Source organism: Hetaerina americana, unplaced genomic scaffold (assembly GCF_022747635.1).
Source record: "Hetaerina americana unplaced genomic scaffold, ioHetAmer1.1.p SCAF_37, whole genome shotgun sequence".
NCBI lineage: Eukaryota > Metazoa > Arthropoda > Insecta > Odonata > Calopterygidae > Hetaerina > Hetaerina americana.
In genome coordinates this window covers 1,012,221-1,036,199 of record NW_027286952.1, presented here as the reverse complement: position 1 = coordinate 1,036,199, position 23,979 = coordinate 1,012,221, and the positions used below count along the sequence as shown (strand labels likewise).

The window sequence follows — 23,979 nt, the reverse complement described above, 5'->3', positions numbered from 1 at the left end:
TTTCTGTTCTTCCCAAGGTTTTTGAGCAAGCCATGAACAACACAGCATTATTTTTCTAAAATTTGATATTCATTCCAAAACTGGTTTCATGAGAAAAAGGTCGGATGATATTGCTATAACCAAGTAAATGCATGATGTTATCCCCATGTCACGGAATGTTTTATGGTCAAAGGAAAGCATATGACCGCTGGTCGTGGGATTACAATAATTCTGGAGACATAGCATCTCGGGGATTGCCAATCATTGGAAGTGATCATTTATATGAGACAGAACTCACAAGCAGAGAAGAACTATTGCAGTGTTTTATGCTACATTTTTCCATTTAGAAGTTACCATAGTCGTCCCTCAAAGATTCATTCTGGTTCTCCAGTTTCTTTTGTATTTTAAATCCCTCCCTCCTCCTACTTTAGTAGTGATATTTAGTCCGTGTATGAAGGTAATCCGGCACCTGAATTCTATACATATTTTCTAGCTTGAAGAAGTTAAACTAAATTGCGACAGTAAGAATAAATGATGGTGATAACCTAGTTTTCATGTACAGTAACAAAACAGCTTTAGCACAGTTTCATTTTAACTAAAGGAAAAAATTCCATTCCTCTTAAACATTATTTTTTGAAAAAGTTAATTACAGTTAGTGCATTAGAATTTTGCTGCATGACTTGTACCGAGCAAAGAACATCTGAAGTCAGCATTAAACCGTTCTGGTCCCAGATGCCATCACCAAAGTGACCATATGGAGAGAATTAACCAAACTAGTGAATGGATTATACCCTCAAAGAGTCCACAAATTTGCTTCAAGTGTACTGAGTTTCAACCTTTATGAGAAGCTACCCACTGCAAACATCAAACTAAACAATTTTCAAAAAATTGGAGTCACATTCTTTACCTTTCAGCCTAGGAGGTCGGACCAGGTAAAGGACTATTGAATTAACCAATATTTCTAGCTCTTGGCATTAAGGATTGTCATTTTAACACTTGCAGTAGAAATATGAATTGTATTAAAACTAACCACCATATTTTTCTAATTGAAAAGTATGGTTCGATGCATCATTTTAAAAAAGGGGGAATACAATTTGACATAGAATTTCGTATGAAATTTTACAGAGGCATGTATCTTGTGATTTCTAAGAAGTCTGTTATTGTATTTACCAGGCCTTAAGATTTGCCCTGATATTTCAGGTTAGAATTTATGAGAAACACATTGATCCAAAAGAAAAGGAACAAAGTATTTTAATACTTGTTACAAAGGAATCTAAATTGTTAAGCTAAAAAATAAGCAGCTAGACATATCTCAAGGGTTAATCATTGTAAAATCCCAGAAATTTGACATTACTGGGCCCAAACCCCTTTCAATTGCTTTGTTTCCGTGTTCTGAAGCATAATTCATAGTTATAATGCAACAATTTCAGAGTGTAAAAATCATTCGCCTTGACTGGGATTCGAACTCAGATCCCTCAATATCCGGTCGAGGGATCTGGGTTCGAATCCCAGTCTAGGCGAATGATTTTTACACTCTGAAATTGTTGCATTGAAATGCACATTAGCGGATGACTCCGTTAAAAGTTACTGTTGCGGCATCTCCCGCAGTTTCTTTGGAATTTGTCATAGTTATAAGTTTAAATGCTATAGTGTAGGCAATCTTTTCAATTTAGACTCCGTGACGTTATTATGATTTTTAACTCTTTATGCAATGCTTAGTTTCTACTATTATTTCGATATTATCAAAATTTGTATTAAAAGCTCTCATTTTCCAAGCATTTACGACACACTCATACTACTACTAACTCAAGGTTAGATGACCGTGGACTCAAGAGTTTATCTGGAGGGATAAAATGTGAGTGGGTATTGGTGGAGGGGGTGACATACCTGCTAGCCTAAAATGTATTAAGTTTATCAGCAGCACCACACGTGAGATGCGACTAAAATGCACTCTACAGTGCATAAATTTATGATTTATTTGGGTATTCTTTTAGCAAGTATTTTCAACAAAATACTCAAACTCTGCTGCTTACTACTGTTTCAAACAGTGATACTATATTAATTTATAATCAGGGCAACCATTTGCTGTGCCTGATGCAGGGAAATAGTTAAACGTACATATTTTTCAATTTATTAGGCTGGCGTTTATAGGGCCCATTGGCCCATAAGATGCAAGCTGACTTTAGGGCACATTTCGGAATTGGAAAGGTGCGTCTAGTGGGCCAGGAAGTGTGGCATATATAAAAATTTTAAGAAATAAGTAATTTAAAGATCAACTAAAATTGTTTTTTTAAATTATTATTTCAATGACATGGAAGGTCAATTTCTTAATTAAGAAATTATGAATAATTTCAGGTCCAGCTTAATTGTTCAACCTGCCAATAGAAAGGATACCTAGGTGTTTCTGAGGTATACATGGAGTTGGTTCAAAATATTTTCCATAAAAATGGAAGTAATTATTTATTATTCATTTTCTCTTTTTAATCAAGACATTTTTCCAAAGGTCAAAAAAAAAAAAAAAACATTCCATTTACATTCTAGTTAACGTTTAAGCACCATATTCATAACCATCAAAACATGATAAATACAACGAGGGCAAATTGTTTGCAGAGCAATTGAATATTTTATGGTATATCGTTAAACTTAATGCTCCACTCCATAACTGAGACGATAAGCAACCATGCCATAAAATTACACTTACATGACATTTTCCGAGATTTCACACACATTAACAAATGGAACTCCTTTGGACAGTTGTCCACGTGAATGTGTTTTGGTACATGCTAACGTAAATCTTATATACATACACACAATTCTCCGCATAAAACATTTCACATTGTTTCAATGGGTCATCATTAAAGCAGCCAATGCAACAAATGATTGTCTGGACAATGGAAGAAAAACTTTAAGACTTGTAGAGCAGATATTCAATCAGCATCCTAGGCAGGGGCAATGAGTGAACGGCCCGCTTTGTGATGTGCTGCAGTATGGCTTCCCGACAAGCACTCTGCAATGACTCCACTGCTGTAAAATGCCAGAGCACAGAAAAAGTCAATTATGCTTATCACAATTTTCAACTTAAAAAGTAACTTACTTCTACCTTTTGTACCCACAAAAGGAAATATGCAAGTTTTTTTTCAGCGACCAACTAGTACTTTACATTGGCTTATTAAACGCAATTTAACAATGACAACAACTCGGATTTTCTGGTCCAAACTTTACTTTTCAGCAAATTAAATGTATGAATCACCCACATCTTCATTTATTGTTGCTATAATATATTATATTCATTAATTCTACCCACTTCAACCAATCCCACTCAAGTTTCCTTGGTTTTACCAGAATTTTTCCCATGTAGCTACATTTCTGGGTTTCCCCATATTTCCTGGAATCCCCAGATTGGCAGTCTCCCTACATGAGGCTGGGCACTACATTCGAGTTGGCCACAGAGGACCTTTTACGGACCACCCTTTTAGGGACTTGGGATGAGTTCTTTCTGTGCCACGTCTTACTCGCCATCAAATTCTAGCAACAAAATAATATCATGGCCTTCGAATGCCAACAAATGAAATGTCAAATGAGAGGCCCCATGATCTGCATGGATTGTTGGGAAGGGTAAATGGATTCACACAAGAAGAGGCGAGTACAGCTAAAGTTGGGCTTACCTCCATACAGTTGCACCAGCCTCACTTGCTTCGTGGTACCATAGACATCTACTACAGCATGGAGGGGTCCACGGCGCAGCGGGATGTCTGCCGTGCAAGCTCCTTGGTCCTCTCCATTCACTATGAAATGCATTTCACCCCACTCATCACCACGGGCAACCCACATAACACCAATCCTGCTGCCCACGTCTGTCGGCAGGATCGATGGAGGGTTGGCCTCGCTGAGGAGGGCACTTGAGCGCACGGGGCCCAAACTCGAAGCAGGCACATCGCGGCCATTGGCCACCAAGCCCGACTCATCAGACATGACTGAAAAGCCAAGCAGTTGGATGAGAAAGGAGTGAAGAAAGCTACTAAAAAACAACAATAATCACATAATCGCCTGCTCAATGACACCATGAAAGTTTTCTTAGGTGTCACCTGCCACACCTTTTGACGTGAATTAGGAAGCGCACTTGGCAGCAACAAATAGGCTTCTAGGGGGGACCATTCTTACCCCTACGGTCCAATAAATATTCTGTGGGGATGAAAGGATCACCATGCTTATTTTGATGAAAAAATTGGCCTTACAGGTTTAAAATATTTTACTGAACTAATTCTTTTTCTTAGCTTACCCCAGATTCTTTTTTTGCTCTTCATTCCCATGACACATTGACGGTAAAAAATATTTGTAAACTCAAACTGGAAAACCTCAAACATATTTGTGTACACTTAAAGGTATGAATTTTTAAACACACTTCTCCTTATTTACACTACGTTTCATAAATAATAATCATTCTTCTCAGCAAAGTACTACATTTTCATGTTACTATGATAATTTTGATATTGCTAACAACACAAGGGTTGTCCTTAGAAAAAATTATTTAGGACTTTTTATTTAATTTTTCAACATAACCTCCTATTAGCTCAACACTCTTTTCCCACATTTATTCAACACTTTTAAGCCATTGGAAAGGTAGGATTTCAGTAGGTCCTCAAAATAGACATCCGGTTGGGGCTGAAAACCTCGTTCTACGAGAATCGTTTTCCGCAGTACCATTTTTAGAGATTGGAAATCACTTAGGTTCAAATCTGATGAATACAGTGTATGCTGTAATAATTTGAACTTCAATTCCATAATTTTGGCCACCGAAGTTGCCACCCATGCATTACCTTGATGGAAGAGAATTTCGTTCTTTGCCAAATGAGGACATTTTCTCTTGATTTCTTTGCTCAACCAGTGCAATAACGGCTCATAATACTCTCTCCATGTATCGCCCTTCCTTTTTGCAAGTAATCCATGTAGATGATTGCCCTTGCATTACAAAAAACTGTGACCTTTACTATGTTAGCTGATTACATTATTTTCGCCATCTTTGGAAACCCTCTGTTTCGACTGCTCTTATGAGAGAATAGCAGTAGTATCCATGTTTCCTCCAAAAGTTATGCGTCGACACGGTTTGCCATGGAAAAGTGCCAAACGAGCCTTTAAATCAACCACGCAATTGTGTTAATTCTTAACTGAGAGCAAGCACTGCATCCATGTTGCTGAGATTCCTCCCACACCCAATTTTTTGTTCCAAATTTTACAAAACATTGTACCTTGCGAGATGGATGTGGCCTCAACTATTTCACAAACTTTGATTCAACAATCTATCAAAACCATATCATACATTTTGTCAATTTCGGAGGAAGTTAATTCCATTGGATGTCCCTGGACTAGACAAAGTTCATCATTTGTGGATGCATTGTGCATTTAACCTCATTTATCCAATTCTAAATAAAAACAGTTGGTTGCTTCAATTGACTATGAAAATAAAATCTCTAAAATGATCGATATGGCTTACACTATAATAGCAGTCACGTGAGAGATGAGGCTTATTAAAAGTAAACCTTTTTCAATACTGCAAGTTCCACATCTTGGATTTATGTACCCATGTACAAATGCTTCTTTACTTGGGTCTGCAAGAACAAACTGCCAATGGAGCACTGTAATATGCCTCTAACAAATTCACTTATCCAAACCAAATACAAATCCAGCTTTGTTGAACCACAAAAAGTATAAAAATGGAGTTTGGCTAAACAATATACGAGGGTCATCCGGAAAGTAGTACCCGTTCGTGAAATAAAGACACAAAAGTAAATATTAACAAACATAAAAAATTTTATTTGAAAGAGGATACTTTAAACTACTTCTCAACATAATCTCCAAGCAAATTAAGGCATTTGTCATAACGTGTGACAAGTTTCTGTATTCCTGCTGCATAGTCCTTCGCCGCCAGCTCATTGAGATACGCGAGGGACCCATCTTGCACAAATTTTTGCATAATGCAGATGGTGTTTAACAATTTCATGAACAATTGTTCGAGAAACATTGGGAAAATGCTCACAGATGTCATCAATTGTGACGCGCCGATCGTTCCTCACGAATTCGTCAACTGAGCTCACCAGTTGGTCTGTAATGACAGACGGTCTCCCCGAACGCTCATCGTCGTGTGTGTTCCCCCTCCCCATGTTGAAGTTGCGACACCACCGCCGAACAGACGACTCGTCCATTACATTGTCTCCATACACCTCCTTTAATTGGCGATGAATATCACATGGGCGAACGTTTCTTGCATTGAGGAATTTAATCACTGCCCTCACTTCACAACTGGCGGCGTTCTCAATTTTTTTAAACATTGTAAACAATCACAGAAACAACACAGGCAATGCTAGCGTCACGCAACTTGGCTCAGAGAAGGCAGACAAGCCACTGAAGCTATCTGACCTCGTCCAGCGGCTACTCGCGTCGTCAGCACTTCATGCGGCACGAACGGGTACTACTTTCCGGATGACCCTCGTAAATTGAACCTACAGTTTTGAAAGGTTGCAGTAACTATTTTCTCTACTGTATCACACTTAGTAAACATTAATGATTTATGAAATTTCTACATTTATAAGGCACTATAATGGCATCCAATATATACAATCTCAAATGGTATAAATTACACGTTCAGGTGTTATGTGGTGGAACTGTTCCATAATAACAGAGATAAAAACACACAATTTTCCACTTAATAAAGATTTAGTTTCGATGTACTACATCACTGTCAATTTTATTGCTTGAAAATTATGTATCTTTTATGTTTTCTTCTCCGTTAATATCAAAGGGTGTTTCCAACCTTTATATTTTAATCTATGATTCATGTGATTGTTAAAAAATATACAGCACTTGCCACAATATATTGCTCATTATACTCTACTTGTTACATCTGTTATGTCGGATATTAGATTCTACCAGTCAGGGCCTGTGGTCAGGGTTCAAAGATTTTTGAAAATGAGGTAGCCTGGACCCGCGACTGTTTGATGCAAGTTGTTCCTCTCTCTCAAACAGAGGAGTAACGATATGAAGTTTCAGGGAGGAGGTAAACATTCGAGGAACCAGAAATTCATTGACGATGTGAGGGAGAGGATACAAAAACTCAAATCCTGATGAATGTATAATTTCCACTTTATGTAGAACAGTTTTTAATTCTTTTCTGCTTACAGGTTCCAGAAAAAATGAATTTACAGGTAGTTCAAAATATTATCACTTAGCTACACCTTTTACCTAGAGGTAAAGAGCAATAGAATATGTTGCTGTTTAATTTGTCTGTAATATAATTCTTAAACTCATTGTAATTATTATCAGTAATTTCCTATTGTTTTTCCTTTAACTGGATACTTTCTTTGCAAAAGTGAGAGTCTAAAAGCTAAGCAAAACCTTTCATTAAATGCCACAAGAATCAATTATTTTCATGCTTTGACACTACCTAATATACTGGATAATCATTATATTATTAAATCAACTTAATTTGCCTCAATCAAGGAATCCCGTGAGTCAAATAATGCCACAATTCATGGCACAACACGTTCCTCACAATACAGGTGGGTCTTCCACAAAACTTCATTCGATCATAACACTGAAAAACTAATTTCCCCAAAGTATACAAGGCCTTGGAAATTGAATTTCATACACTCCATGCTCATTTTCCACAATTTGAGGCAATACTAAAAACTGAGACAAAAATAAATTGGCAGATGGGGTGAGATTGGACACCATGTGGTCTTTTAACATGAATGTGACAATATTCACCTGCACATTTACTATAAGTAAGCAAAAGATATATTTTCCGATGCATTGCTGCAATTTCAGTTCTTGTGTCAAAAACTAAACCTGTAAATGTAAAACCAGAAGCTTCAATATATACGCACTCCTTAACTGTGTCCGGTGTGATTGCGGTTTTTGGTCGCCCTTCACGTGGGTCATCTTCGGGGGATGTGCGACCATGTTTATATTCACCTGCCAACTTTTTTAGTGGTTCACATTGAAGGAGTAGAGTCCACTTACACTTCTGTCGACTTTGGATGAATTTCCTAATGGGGTTAATCGTTCCAAAACGAAGAATTTTATGACCAAACGAAATTAAAGTTTTTCCATTTTGACAAAAAACATGAGAGACGTCTACTGCAGCAATGAGGGTCAGGCCGAGAACATTTCACCTTACCCTCATATTCCTCTTGATTAGTGATCTCATTACTGCAATGCCATCGCGTGCTCCGAACCCCTTCCTAAACCTAAATGATCTTCTCATAAGTAATCATTTGACCAGCTATCATCTTTTTGTTGATGATCCTCAGAACCACTTTAGCTGCATGGGAAATCAAACTTATTGTGCTGTAGTCCTCACATGATGTAGCCTTTACCTGTTTTGAAATAGGAACTAACACTGAACTCACTAAGTTTTCTGGCCAGATTCCTTCCTCATAGATGCTACAACCTAGTCCATATAGACTCAACCTTCCACATTTTCCAAAATCTTTTAGTAGTTTCACAGGAATATTGCCTACCCCCACGGCCTTATTTAGTTTCATCTCCCTTAATGCCCTCTCTATCTCATCGTCGAGTATGCCTGGACCTAAGCTATCTTCATCTACGTCATGTTCTTTCTCCATATTTAAACTTGTTGGTCTAATTTCTTTACTATACAGTTCTTCCATATACTATTCCTTCTATCTGTCTTATTTTTCAACTATTATTTTACCTGACTTATCTCTAACTGTTAACGATCTTTCCTTCTTGATAGTATTTTAACCTTCTTTTATACAGGGTTCGTCCGGAAAATAAGTGTACTGAGCTCAGGAAAAAAAATTTATTGCACTTTTACATATCTTAAGCTAATATTCCTCAAAATAGGACCCTTGTGAGTCGATACACTTGTTCCAGCGGCGTTCCCATTCCTGGAACGCTCCCGCGAAGGCATCATCGGGAACCTCTCGAAGACACGTCGTCACGGCCTCTTTGACGACGTCCAAAGTCCCGTATCGCGTTCCTTTCAAACTCCTCTTTATCTTCGGGAACAGAAAGAAGTCCGGTGGTGCCAAGTCCGGGCTCTAGGGCGGGTGCGGCAGCATTGCCACGCCGTGCTTGGCCAAGAAGTCCGACACGACAAGCGCGGTGTGAGACGGCGCATTGTCGTGATGCAGCCGCCAGATGTTTTTGATCCCTAATAGTCTCGTGCACTATTGTTTTTGGCACATTACACTGCTCTGCTATCATCCGAACACTAAGACGACGATCAGAGTTCAGTACATCGCGAACTTTTCGCACATTTTCGTCGGTGAGTGTCGTTGATGGGCGTCCAGGCCGTGGTTCGTCGTCGACCTCTTCTCTCTCTCTCTGCCCTCCACGAACATCTTGTGCCACTGAAAGATCATGTTTCTGGACATGGCTGACTCCCCGTAAGCCTGGTTAATCATACCGACAGTTTCGGTAGACGATTTCCCAAGCTTTACCGCAAATTTGATGGAATAACGCTGCTCCAAAAACTTCGGCATCGCGTTCCGTGACGTGGGTCGAGCGTGGAGGTTCGCGTTAACAGAGCTCCTCACTAAACCACAGCTCAGAGCCGACTGCCTTTTTCAGCATCGCTTGCCAACATATCCCCCCTCCAATCGCAGCCCGTCAGAGCGGTGCTGGGCGCGCCTGGAGCTGCGGGAAAATATCAGTACACTTATTTTCCGGACGAACCCTGTAGCACTCCAATTTCACCTTACTTCCGCAAACTTTCCATATCCTTGCACTGCATCTTCCACCATGCTTCTTTTGCTTTATTTGTTACCCATCACAATTTATTAATTAACTCTTTGTACTTCCTTTTGCCTAACTCTGTGTTTACAATCTTCCATTTTCTTCTTTCATCTCTCTTCATAATCATCTCATCCATGATCCATGGTTTCCTTGTCCTTTTCCCGTTAATGGTTCCTATAGTTTCTTTTGTGGCTTTTGATATCATTTTCTCGATACATTCCCATTTTTCTTTGATCGTACTCAGCTATCTTTCCTATCATCTCTTTTTTCTTTTTGACTTTCGATATCTCTTTTATAATATATTTCCATCTTTTCTTGATAGTACTCAGCTCTTTTCCCTCAGTCATGATTATCTCTTATGCCCTCTTGTGCTCCTTTTCTATCAATCCAGTAAATGCTTCCACATTCCGTTTCCTAACCTGCCACCCCTGCATTATCTTTTTGAAATGGATGCTACACATCATAAAAACTAAACTGTGATCGACTTATTCCTCCTCATGATTGCTTTGTGGCATGTATACCTGAACAATGACCTGATTCGTTGGTTCTGCTTTTATGTATACTAGTAATAATTTATCAGTTGCTTTCTCTGTGTTAACTATTCTTCTTCCTACCTTTTTATTCTATATTATGGTAACCTCTCATTGGTTCTGGTTCCCTCAACTATATATCACTCTATTATCTATTACTCCAGTAATCCCCGCTATCCTTCCATCTTACCACACATAAACCTAAAATGTCTAAATTTCCTTTTTCCATCTCTAGCTTGAAATTCTCTAATTTTCCTATCCTCAACATTGTCCTAATATTCCACGTTCCTATTATTCTAACTAATTCGATCTTCTTCTTCAGCATCTTCTGCCCTGATGCGTTCATTTTCCTTTGCAAGTGTTTATAGAGATGATGATTTCGTGGAAGCCTTTCCTCTCCTGCTGCCGGGCACAACACATGGCCGATTGGGCCGAGTGCTGTAGTTGCCAGGACTCATCTTCTCTATACTGTCAACCATGGCAATCTTGGGAATAATAATTGAGATGGTTTCCCATTACCTTCCTCAATAGTATTTTCAATGTAACACCATCCATCACTCAATGGCCGCCCCACTGGGGTCAGATGCCTTCGCAGCCACCTCATTGAGGAAGAGATTCTGCGTGGACTACCTTTAGTCTGGCTCCAAACCTTTGACCTACCGGCATGGGGGACCCTACCACGAGCAATGAACATTGCTCCCACCAGCACAGCTCTAGGGGTCATCAGCACGCACAAGCATTTCCACCAGGATCAAGGTGTAGTCCATGGGAGGGTTTTTAAATTATCTAGATAGTATGCAAACACCAAGTCTCCATCAAACTATTATCAATAGCATTGCATAATTTTACTCGCAACCTTGTATATAATGTACATGAATTTTGGAGATCGGATCAGTCTGGCTGGATCAGTACAGACTACAGTGTTGGTTTTGCTATTACTATAAGGGTGGGGGGATCGAGATGGTGCGGTGGCTATCGTACTGGCTTCCCACCCAGAGGGCCCGGGTTCAAATCCCGGCGGTGTTGAATATTTTGTGGTATCTCGATCCCTACTTGAGGTGCTTTGTGGAGGGCACTTTGAGTGAGTATGCCATCCATCGGATGGGACCCCTTGGCGCCTTTCATAAAGAGTAGGCTAATGCCGACGCTGGGTTTCCCTCCACCCTTCATTCTTTCCTGACCATCCCCTATGGCGCAAATGACCTCAGCTGTTGGTCACCTCCCCTAAATACTACTACTACCGTAAGGGTGAGATCACAGTTCTTTTGACCTTAAATAGTAAAATATTTTAGAAGAAATTAAATTAAATGCTTACCCAGCTAAAGCAAAATCTAAAATGTCTTTTTCCGAGTAGCATTTCATGTGAATTCTAAAAATTTCTAAAACAAAGCCTAGCTGTTCACATGGTTTCCATGATTCGCCAGCAAAAACCTTGGCGTAGTCAGACAAAAGCTCAAGCAATGCAGCAAAACTAACTGTGAAGTGAAAATAGAAACCAAGTGAGTTATTAAGAACATTAATTTTTATTTCTCTTCTTTGTGGAAATTAGTGTTTCCATCAAATAAAAAATGTAAGCACAACTAGAGATCAACAAAATATTATATTAATGTGAAAAACAAATATTTATTTACAAGTTCATTTCATCATTTCATTCCATGGCTGAACTTCATGGATTCCATCTCTTGAACTGAAAATGCTACTGTTCAATTCTTATGGAAGCCGATTGTTAGAAGTTTTGTGAGAGAACTGTGAAATAGTTAATTAAACATTTCATATTAATTTAACTTATTCAAATGCTATCATTGTGAGAATCTCAGATGATGTCAGTCTCCTCCCCCTAATGCTGCAGCTCATCACACAGGATGCACTAAGAGAAATATCCTTCAGAGTTCACCCAGAAACCCTCGAATTGAAGACACTGGAAGACAGGCATGAAGCCGGGCATTCCATTCGTGGGTCCTGCGAGAACCCCTCTAATATTCCTACAATCTTTGCTAGCACACTGTTCCTTGGCTGCTGTCACAAGGGTTTTGTGGGCTTTTAACAAGTGCAGTGACGTGATCCTTAGAAGATGGAGCATTTTTCGAAAATACTTAAGTTCTGCAGCAGTTTCATTTGTCACTACACATTCAGGTTTAAATATTGAACCAACAGATTGGACTGTGTTTCCTTGGGGGACTTTAAATGTTTCCGTTCTCCCAGTACAAGTCAAGCTTTCTCAATGTCCCATAATTGGGCTTTTATTGGAAGCCAATCACAGCTCAAAGGGATGCTTGGCTTGACTCAAGGCTAACCATCTGCAGGTGCAGCAAAGTACTCTTCTACAGCCACAATTGCTTCTTGATTGGACGAAAAACATCGGCCAGAGAGGAAACATTTTGAGTATCGAGAAGAGATCCAAATCCGGGGAATAGGGGGTGGTTGTTCCCGCACCTCACAGTACAGTTCCCTTAATTTTCCCGCAGCCTAAACCCTTTAGTGGGCACATATATTGTACGGATGGTATTTTTCTTCCGGGTCTGCTTGCTCGTGAATTTTCCCATACAGTTTTATTAGAAGGCCAGAATGGTACTCTACAGTTATTGTTTTACTCTTTTCAAGATAGTCTATCGACAGAAATCCTTCCGCACCTCAAAAAACCAACGCCATGACCTTTCCCACCGATCTTTGCCTTTCTTCGAAGCTGAAGAAAGAACCGGCCTCTGTCCACTGCATGGATTCTTGTTTCCATTCTGTAGTGCAATGGCAAATCCATGTTCCATCCATCATCACACATCAATGCATATATTAGCTCTTGTTTTCCGTTAAGGGCGGCAAGAACTCTTTGGAAAGTGCCGTCCGAATGAGTTTTTGATCCACAGTGAACACTCGTAGCACCAATCTTGCAAAAAGCTTTGCCATGCGCAATTCCTCGTGCAATCTGTAATCTATGTATTCTTTTGACATACGTGCAGCATTAGCAATTTCACTCACCTTCGTAAGCCAATCTTCCAAAATTATATGGTGGACTTAATGGATAATTTCTGGTGTCGTTGCACTTTTCAAATGTCCTTTACGTGGATCATCTTGGAGGCTTCCATGGCCACGTCTAAACTCAACCGCCAATTTCTTCATGCTGGAAATTGACGAAGAAGAGCCCCTATACACATGAAGAATCCTCAAATGTATCCCAGTCGGCGTGGAACTGTTTTTTACAAAGCGATGTATCACTGAATGGCACTCGATTTTGCAAATTATTCAAACAACTGCCCGCAGCAAAGTGCTGGATGGAACTGTTGGCCATTTCACAAGGCATTTACTCACAACTTTGCCAACACGCAGGAAAAAAATCATGTGAGTAGTGAGGGGCAAGGCCGAGAACTTTTCAGACCACTCTCGTACATTGGGGACGACTCATTGCAGTGTGCAAGTAGCCTGGAGCGTGCCCTCTCACCTTGATTCCTACCGGCTAACGCTGTATTGAACGGGTGACGCCATCTTCCAATGCCTTGAAAGATTCCGCTGGATCTTAAATTGCTTCGTCAATCTCTAGATCCAAACCAGGAGTTCCACATCGTACGAAGAGGCATACTCAATGCTTCTGGACCTTTCCTTTATTTTAAATACTTAACTTGATGATTTTCTTTAAGAAATTCACTGCATTTGCATTGGAATCTCAGCATAATGTAATCTCACCATAAATAGACTCTTCACTAGTGAGATACATGAATGGAAAAATCTGATGAGAAGTTCACCCAACCTTCCTTCATAAACATCCGACTCCTCTGGCACCATTTTGTGTTGAATAGGATGAGTAAGGAACAAATAAAACGTTTTCTCATTTTTCCTAAATTCTCTCACTTTTCCAGTATTCCATAACCTAAATGTATTTCCTGACTATACTAGGTTTTTCATGTTGGTGGCATCCTTGTACTATTGGAAAATATTGATACTAGGCAGGACATTCATGGAGAATTAACCCTTACTGTTCCTGTACAACTCCCCCTTAAGATGACATAATATGAGTGCAACCAATGCAGCTAACTGTATGTAACAGGCAAATCACATATTTCATTGAAACCAACTATTTACCTCATCACTTCTCCTTCTGTTACTGTTAATTTCAACCAGTCCAACAGCTTTCAGGCAATTTCTTAACTTATGGTCAACAAAAACTACTAAACACTAATGACGACAATCTAGGTAATACTCCAGTTTAAATACCCACTTAGAAACTTGATAATTCGGGTACCACTTTGTTTTTTCTGAAAATTACGTAATTTGCTCAAAAATACTTTCAGCTGCCAACCATTTTCATGTTGGAGATAACCACATACCACAAGTTCACCACACATAAAATCAGTAAAAAATTGAAAAGGATAAAAATTTAGGCAACCCATATTCTATTGGTTTTAATATTGAAATTCAATAGCTAGAACGGCATTTGTTCACCGGGCAAGAGAATTAACTTCAAAATATAGACGGAAACATGACAAGGATTCACCTTGCTGTGCAAATGTTAAGTTATTTCAACCTGACCAAAGGAGAGAGCTGGATGCACAAGAGACTATAAATTACACAATAGAAGAACTCACACGATACTACTGTATACTAGAATCTTTTATTTACAGGAAAACAATTTTGCAGGTCTTTGACAACAGTGGTTTCGCTCACTTCCAAAGGGTAAAGTGTTGGTAGGTATCGTCATGGAAATATGCATCCATGGGAAAACATGTGAATACACTTCCCTTTCAATGACAGAAGAAACTTACCAGATTGGTGCCATGAGTGAAAACCATCGGAGCTGTAAATAATTTCAGTGATTAATGATGGACTCCGCAAACCATGACCATTGATGTTCACTGGAGAATCATTTATAGGCTACGAGGGTGGTCCCAGAAGTACTCGACCTGACCTAGAGATGGCGGCAGTTGTTTGAAAAATATCACTGTTTTAGAAAGTATGCAATCTATAAGGCATATGCTTCAAGTTTGAAGATGCTACGTTGTTTAGTATTTGTTAGGCAGCCATCAGTAGCGAACGTTTTCAGTGAATTTGTGAAAATGGAGAAAATTGGTCATCGTTATGTGATGCAATACTTTTATTTGAAAGGCCTCAGCCCAACCAATATAAAAGGTGAACTGGATTCTACTCTGGGTGAGTCTGCTCCTTCGTTTACAAGAGTAAAATATTGGGTAGCAAAGTTTAAACGAGGCCGTACGAGCTGTCAAGACGAGCTTCATATTAGTCGACCAAATGAGGTGACGAATCCAGAAACGGCGAAGAAAATCCACAAAGTGATACAGGATGACCGTTGAGTGAAAGTGCTTGAGCTAGCAGACATAGTAGGCATTTCAAAAAGTGCCTTTTTATCACATATTACCTGCAAATTCAGATGAGGAAGCTTTGTGCAAGATGGGTGCCACATTCCCTCACAATCAAGCAAAACCAGTGTCGTGAAGATGTTTCAATTGAGTGTTAATCAAAGTTTCACAGCAACAAAGCAGAATTTTTGCACAGTTTCACATGGATGAAATATGGGTCCATTACTTCACACCACACCACCTTCACGAGACAAAAGAACAATCAAAACAATGGATTCAACAGGGAGAACCACCTCCAAAGAAGGCAAAGACCATTTCATCAGTCGGCAAGGTCATGGTGTCAGTTTTTTGGGATGTGCATGGGATAATTTTCATTGACTATCTTGAAAAAGGAAAAACGGCGAGTATTATGCAAACTTATTGCAGCGTTTGAGCGAAGAAATCAGGCAAAAGAGGCTGCATTTGGCGAAGAAGTAAGTGTTGTTTCATCAAGACAATGCAGCACCAGCTCACAAATCCACTATTGCGCAATCGCCAAAATTCATAAATTAAAGTTTCAATTGCCACCTCATGCCTCACCCTAATCGCCAGATTAAGCCCCCTCGGATTATTTTCTGTTCGCAAACTTGGAAAAATGGCTGTGTTCAAAGATTTTCCAACCGTGAAGAAGTGGGTCGGCAGTTAACAGCTATTTCAAGGAGTAAGACAGTTATTATAATAAGAAGGAAGAACCGAACTTAATGAACATTGCAGGGAAAAGAGTATAGAGCTTAAAGAAGATTATGTTGAAAAATAAATACTTTTTTCCAATTTTTTTGTGTTTTCTTTATTGTGTCAGGTACTTCTGGGATTACCCCCGTAATGTCCACCACTACCCTCTTCAAAAAACTAAAAGTTTTGAAATAAATCACTACCTATTTGGAGTTTTGTTCATCCCATATGCTGTTGAATGACTGTACTGAATGGATCATCAAAAACATAGCAAATGAATTCATAGTTGAAGATGTGCATGCAACTCACTTCTGCCATTTTACTTTAATACTCGATGAAAAGGAGGCCTTTGTAAACATGGGCAGGCCAACTTTTGTTTTGGCAGTCCAAATGAAGGGAGCCCACGGAGGAGAGTGGAGGTAGCCTTGTCCCTCGTGCCAAATGAAGTGGACTCGACCAGGGCATACAAAAGGGAAGATGCACAACTCCAAGAATGGGTCTCAGACATTTAGCAAATTCTTATTCCGCTTTATTCTCAGAGGCATTTGAAAATTGTGATAAATTCTTGATTTCCCAGGGTGAACTCAAGCAGTCCCATATTTTAAACCGACAAAGCATTTCAAAGCTATAATCAAAATGTCTCCTCCAGCAACCATCACCCTTACATGGACAAACCGACCACATATGTATTCCTCAAAATCATCTATTCCACTCTGAGGAAAGGTAAGTATAAACAGTTCTGATAAGTGTCCTTCGTGAGAAGAGAAAATATCTTTCCAATGAGGTTTATTGGAAACAAAAGAAAACCATACAAAAATCCGTCTCAACTCCAAAGCCTGGCAATAGGCAATATGCTCCACGACAATGTTGTCTCAAAAGGCATGTGTCCCCTGTTCGGCCAAGCGAATCCCTCCCGCATCCAATTTCACCTCTGTCTAAAATCTTACTAGGCACAATGAATTCCATTCACCCAGAATCATTTCCTGAGAGAAGAAAGACGTCTGCCATCTCAAATCACTAAGGTGCACCTGCAGCAAGGGACTTGGTGCCAATAGAGGGAGCTCGGAGAGAGATTAGACCACCCTTGGGGCGTGGGAGGGGGGGCCTCATTTCAGAGTGACCAGTATTACCGAGGGGCCGGAAGTGTTCCATCTCCACGGTTTCCGGGTCATCGACACTCGCCACACCTGCTGCCGTGGTGCTTCCATTACTGTCGTATTCAAACACACCGTTATTGGACTTGGTGATTGCAAACACCCAAGAAGTCCCAAGGTTAGTGAGATCAGGAAGAGCGTACTGTGGCAGCGGAAACCGTGTCGCTGGATCCAACTGAAAGATAATGATAAATATCAAACACCCATATCAATAATACAATCAGTATCATTAATCAAAAGAATGTTTAAATTCCAGGGATCCTCCATATTAGTGACACGTTAGAAAAATCAATGAATCAAGAGTATTCCCTAGCATTAACATACCAGTGTAAATCACAATGAAATACATTACTTAAACTACCATTATATGGGTGCCTACATTTGCAGCAACTTCATAATCTTCATCTACAATATTTCTCATACAGGAATATCACCACTGCGAGGTGATATTCCTATGGATCATAATATGGAGATGTTAACATGAGGTCTGCCCGGAAAGGATCCAGCCATGCTATGTTTTGAGAAAAATAGCCTACCATAGAGCAATGAGGAGGCCATATGGGTCACCTTTCGAAGCACTACTCCCCCTTGGGACATCACACACTTATCCCGGCGTCCACTTTTCAACAAAGCAATCGGCAAGATCCACTTTCAGAATGGTCATTGGCTGCCTTGTTGCATTCTCTCTTTTACGTAACTCATCAAACAACTGTCATCAGGAAGACTGGGCTTTTGTTTCAGGGTCACAGCCGTAGTAGACCCCACCTCATTTCCAGTTATGACAGAAAATTTTAGAAAACCTGGGTCACCGTTTGCAGCTCGGATTAAGTCCCCTTCAACCGAAGCACGAAACTCTTGATGTTGACATAGAGACGAAGGAGGAAATGCGATGAGGCAGCTCCATTGACCATTGCGATAAAAAGGACCTCGCCGATAGACTTTAAAACTGGAAGAAATGCTTGAAAAAGAGTGTGAGGCCCCAAGGGGAATACTTTGAAGGGGACAACTAAGGCCTCCTCATTATCCTATGGAAGGCTATCCTTTCCAGACAGCTCTTGTATGATGACCTGTTCTGAGGTGGTTACAGCAGTGATCCAAATCTCAAACAATTATACTGATACTATTAGCAATGAAGTTGATCATAAAAAACTTTTGCTGACCACTGTGGGCCCACACACCAAGCATGACAAGAATTTTGCTTCAGCTTTTTTCCTTAAACTATTTACTTGGCTCCTCGTGATATCTGTGTCTTCCTTCCCATCCAAAATATCTATTTTCTTGGCCCCTTCCCTTTGACATTGTCCCATTCCGTCACAATCTTCAGTATTCTAATATTTCTCAGTATCTTATACATCAGATTCCTGCCATTTCCATCACATTTTCCCTCTCCTCCTCCTTCCTGCCAACACCTCTTTCGATGCATCCCTCCTTTCCATACCAACCTCTCAACAGCCTCGAACCAACACTCAACCTCTCTCCTTTATCTGAGATCAAGTTTCTAATGCAACTCAATATTAGTCTCTCTTAGCCTCTCCTTGAAATCCCAACTTCATTCCATTGAGATATAGCCCCCAATGGCTACTTCCTTCCATTTTGTAAATGGCACTTCCTCACCAATTCCTCCTCAAGTCATCTTTATCGCACCCATTCTCCAGTGAATCTACGGCTCGAATATGTGAATTGGCTTTAATGCTTGCCTTTCTAACCCATTCCTTATTTATGACAGTTTCACATCTGAAGACTTCCCTTTACTTCTAATGATTTATCTTCAGTGCTTAAAAATCTCATCACCAGCTTCTACGTAAATCTTTGGTAATTCCTTTCGTAGAGAACATAATTTCCTCAGGCAACCAGTTAAATAGAATGCACAATAAAACTTCTAGGCAAGCATAATTCTATGACCTCTAACCCTAATTTCATGTGATTTTGAAGTACATCATGAAGAAATTACAGAGGAATGAAGAAGAGAACTATTGAAAATATGAGCTATTGGCTGGAATGTTTCTGGAAGAAGAAAAGACAAGATCTAAATTTAAGAAAATTAAATCCAACATCGATATTTCAGGAGGAGGGCATGGAGGAGACAATGGCACGGAGTATGGGCCGCGATGCCTCTGGAGGGCGAGTGGTTGGTGTTTTTCTCACGGGCGGGCCGGGGGGAAACCGGTTCCCGTGGAATGAGTGGCGGCTTGGACAGAAAAAGAGAGCTAGTGAATGTTTAAGATAATGTATTTGTTTGGGTTCAGCAGGGTGATGGGTGCACGTGGTGCCACAGCAATGAGGGTGTCATAGTGTAGAAAGGAACGCTGAGTACAAGCGCAGAGTAGCAGCATTCCTTGATGATTTTAATAAGGCATTCAACAGGATAAACTGGGAAAATTAATTAACACTTCTTAGCAGGAAGAAGTAGACTGGACTAGTTATCCAGAACGAATACATGTGACAGACTACACAGGTGTGGATAACGAATGGAACGGAATGGGGAGGGCTAGGCAGGGGAGTGGGGTGGGCACGTCCATTATCGCACCTTCTGATTCATAGACGCTCAGGTAGTGATCAGCAAAGCATGCGAAGGGGAGGAAAGTGGTGTGAAAGTAGTTGGAAACTCTTCAAATCAGATTTGTGGTTGACCAAGCATTACTTAGCCAGTTTAGTCCAAGTTTACAATCATTACTTATTACATTAATTAATCATTACTTATTTTATTACATTAATCATTACTTAGCATTACAGAATCATTGCGATAGGTATGGGATAAGAAATAATCATGAGAAAACAAATGCAATGGGCTTCTCCAGAAGAAGATATGCAGAAATAAGAAAGTTTGGAAGCATAAACTGAAACAGGTAGAACAGTTCAGCTATAAAGAAAGTGTTTACGAGGAAGGCGGGAGGATTAGCATGGAATAAAAGGAAGATTCCCACTAGGGAGGGATGAGTTTCAGAGGAGATGGTGGTAGGCACCTTAAGTGAAGACAAAGAAAACACGAGTGAAAACTATAACATGGAGTTTTAAAAGTCTAGGAAATTTAGTCCTTCAAGCACGAGGATAGTGATAGATAGGAGGCTTTCAACATGTGGAGGAAATAGAGTAGGCAGAAAGGAAAACAAATGATAAAGTTCTGTGCATGGCATGGGGAAGGGAGAAGGTTGATGGGAGAAATTCAAAGAAGGCAGGATGAGGGATAGGAGCGAGAAGAGGAGAAGAGGGTGATTTGGGGGGGGGAGGGGGGGGGGGGAAAGGGCCCTGCGAGAGCAAGGGAGGGAGGGAATGAGCAGGCATTATGAATCAAAACTGGGGAAGTGGGTAGTCTGCTGGGCTAAATCATGAGCTGATGTAATACTAGTATGTATTTAGGTTCAAGGATTTTACGTGCCATGCCAGTTATGGATGATGGGAACAGTAGGAAGTAATGCCATGGTCCACAAAAAGTTTACCCTAAGCCGGTGGACTACTAAAAATAATAATCCCCCAGTCTACTCTAATATTTTGCAGCTTCTATGACATCTCTCACTTGCCTGAGGCGAAAGCCTGCCCAAAACCTATATTACAAAAGACAACTATGTTTTCAACACATCATCATTGCTTGTTCTGCCGAGTGGTAGGTTCACTCACAGTGGCTTCCATGATTTCCTGTCTCGGGCCATTCTCATCATTTCTTCATACTTTACCCCAGTCTATGTCCACCACCATATAACCTCTTCCTCCTCCGTCCTCTCTACCCCTGCAACATTATTCCCTCCATCAGTCTTCTATGGGCACTCCTTCCTCATTCCAATTAGCCCCAACCAATCCGCCTTCCTTTCCTTGCCTATCTTTACCCATTCTCTCCAATCTTCCTCACTCTATCCTCCCGCTCTCTCGAAAATAGGGAGGAAGAGGTCGATAGGATATACGATCAGGCAGAGGACATTATCGCGTGTGTTCCTACAGGGAAACATTTGATAGTGATGGGGGATTGGAATGTAACAATAGGCAAGAAACTGGAATGTAGAAGCATTAAATGGATTGAAAAGGAAGGAGTACAAACAGGCGGTAGAGGAAATCATGGAGGATGGTAAAGGGCTAAATACTATCGAAGAAAAATGGGAAAGGATCAAGAAAGGGTTATCTAAACCTGCAAAAGACACTATTGGAAGCGTTAACGCGAAAAGGACTAAGAAACCATGGATCACGGATGAGATGATTATAAAGATGGACAAGAAGAGAAAATGGAAAAATTTAAATACAGAGATAGGCAAAATGAAGTACAAAGAGTTAAACAATAAATTGAGGTGGGCAACAAATAAAGCAAAAGAAGCATGGTGGAAGATGCAGAGCAAGGATATGGAAAGTTTGCAGAGGAAGGGTGAAATTGGTGCGTTTTACAATAAGGTTAAATTACTATTGAAAGGGAAGAAGGGAAGATCTATGCTAAAAGTTAGAGATTAGGTGGATGAGATAAAAGTTGCCACAGAAAAGATCCTAGAGAGATGGAAGGAATATATAGAAGAACTGTATAGTAAAGAAATTAGACCAACAAGTTTAAATATAGAGAAAGAACATGACGTAGATGAAGATAGCTTAGGTCCAGGCATACTGGACGATGAGATAGAAAGGGCATTAAAGGAGATGAAACTAAATAAGGCCGTAGGGGTTGATAACATTCCCGCCGAACAACTGAAATGTTTAGGCAAATGTGGGAGGAAGAGGCTATATGGGCTGATTCGTAGTATCTATGAGGAAGGAATATGGCCGGAAGACTTTATGAGATCAGTTTTAGTTCCTATTCCGAAAAAGGTAAAGGCTACATCATGTGAGGACTACAGGACAATCAGTTTGATATCCCACGCAGCTAAAGTTGTTCTTAGGATCATTAACAAAAGGAAAGAGAGTAGGGCAAATGATTACTCAGGGGATGATCAGTTTGGGTTTAGGAAGGGGAGAGGCACATGTGATGTCATTGCAGTAATGAGATCACTAATCGAGAGAATTATAGAACACAATCAGGACGTATTTGCCTGTTTCGTAGATTTTTAAAAAGAGTTTGATAGAGTGAATTGGGAAAAACTAATGTGTATATTGCATAAAATAGGAATAGATTGGAGGGACAGGAGGCTAATCCGCAACATGTAAATGTCTCAGACTGCTCAGGTGCAAGTGGGGAATGGGGAGTCGGGATGGGCAGTGTTAGGAAGAGGTGTTAGGCAAGATAGCCCATTATCACCATTGCTATTTAACGTTTATGCATTAGGCAAAGAGGCTGTCACAAGGAGGAGGGAGTTGATGGCAGGGTCGTAGAGTAAGGATATTAAGAAAAGACTCATAAAAACTTTGATTTGGAGCGTAATTATTTACGGTGCAGATACGTGATCATTGAAGCAGGAGGATAGACGTAGATTGGTGGCTTTTGAAATGTGGTTGTGGAGAAGAATGGAGAAGGTGAAATGGACAGAAAAGAAAACAAACGAGGAAGTACTTGGTATAGTGGGCGAAGAGAGGGGTTTGCTGGGAGAAATCCTATGGAGGCAGGAAAAATGGATGAAGGGTGTATTGACCAGCAGTGGGTCGCTGAAAACTGTAATAGAGGGGAGAACGTTAGGTAAAATGAGGAAAGGGCAGGAATAGGATTGGGATGTTGGACGGGATGAATAGAGGAATGAAGAACTCAGAGATGAAGAGGGACCTGATGTAGAGCAGGTTGTGGGATTTTGTGTTTTGTTAGGAGTCACAAAATATTTATTTGGTAGTTGTGTTCATCCAAAAACTTACCTTAACCGGTAGATTACCTTATAATAATAATAATAATAATCACCACAGCATTGATAGTCAAGCCTGTATCGTAAAACGTGCAACAATTACCAACTCAGTAATGAAAAATTGTGTAGGGCTGCAATTATTTGTATCATGCCCGAAGCTGAATTGGGATCTCAAAATTTACAAGCAAAATTATTAATAGGATGAACTTAATCATTGTACCTGTGTTAGCCCTAATCGCATATGTCCACTCCATCCTCTCTCATTTTTCTCAATTTCCAAAAGAAATATCTCTCCGGGCAGAAGTGGTCTCTCAGAAAATGCTAAAGCATTCGCAAAGCTTGTTTTACGAAGTGCTACAGTTGAATCCTCGAAAAGAATAATATTTTCTCCATGATGAGGATGAAATCTTGTCCCAGTTCTGCGAGACATTCGAGCACTGTCACTCATTCTAATCAAACTTCAGGAACATATACCGTGGGAAGCACAAATATAATTGGTTATATTGAAAACCACATTTTTGACTGGAGACACAACTTGATACTGTCACCTAGGCTTTCGTTCATATTATATCATTTCACATTAAAATAACTTATGTAGTTATACCGTCTCCGTATTACCATATGAAATAGCACAGATTGATAACAATTCCTCCATTCCTGAATTGGCCTTTTACACAAAATTCCTCAAAATTTTCAGCGGAATACCAATTTTCCATATTTTCACTATATCGCCGATTCCTTCCATAGAAGAAAGCATATACACACTACTGATACAACCAAAACTGTCCACTTTGAGTTGGGAGCGATG

At 40.0% G+C, this 23,979-nt stretch overlaps 1 protein-coding gene across 1 annotated transcript; it reads right to left on the bottom strand.

Annotated features, from left to right (window-relative positions):
* Nucleotides 1–2,426: 2,426 nt before the first annotated feature.
* Nucleotides 2,427–23,979, bottom strand: LOC139691533 (neuralized-like protein 2). The gene is made up of 4 exons (XM_071589399.1): nucleotides 23,392–23,979; nucleotides 17,410–17,608; nucleotides 3,645–3,953; nucleotides 2,427–3,003 (listed from the first exon to the last, which is right to left on the bottom strand). Exons 1-4 carry the CDS (start codon nucleotides 23,617–23,619, stop codon nucleotides 2,885–2,887), a joined length of 855 nt encoding a protein of 284 aa, XP_071445500.1. The 5' UTR covers nucleotides 23,620–23,979; the 3' UTR covers nucleotides 2,427–2,884.

Excerpts from the sequence above, each read along its gene's own strand:
- LOC139691533 (XM_071589399.1), bottom strand. The coding sequence starts at position 23,619 with ATGAGTGACAGTGCTCGAATGTCTCGCAGAACTGGGACAAGATTTCAT. Across the intron at positions 3,954-17,409 it reads GGAACACTTCCGGCCCCTCG|TCATGTCTGATGAGTCGGGC; the intron begins GTAATACTGGTC and ends TTGGCTTTTCAG. Across the intron at positions 3,004-3,644 it reads GCTGGTGCAACTGTATGGAG|CAGTGGAGTCATTGCAGAGT; the intron begins GTAAGCCCAACT and ends GGCATTTTACAG.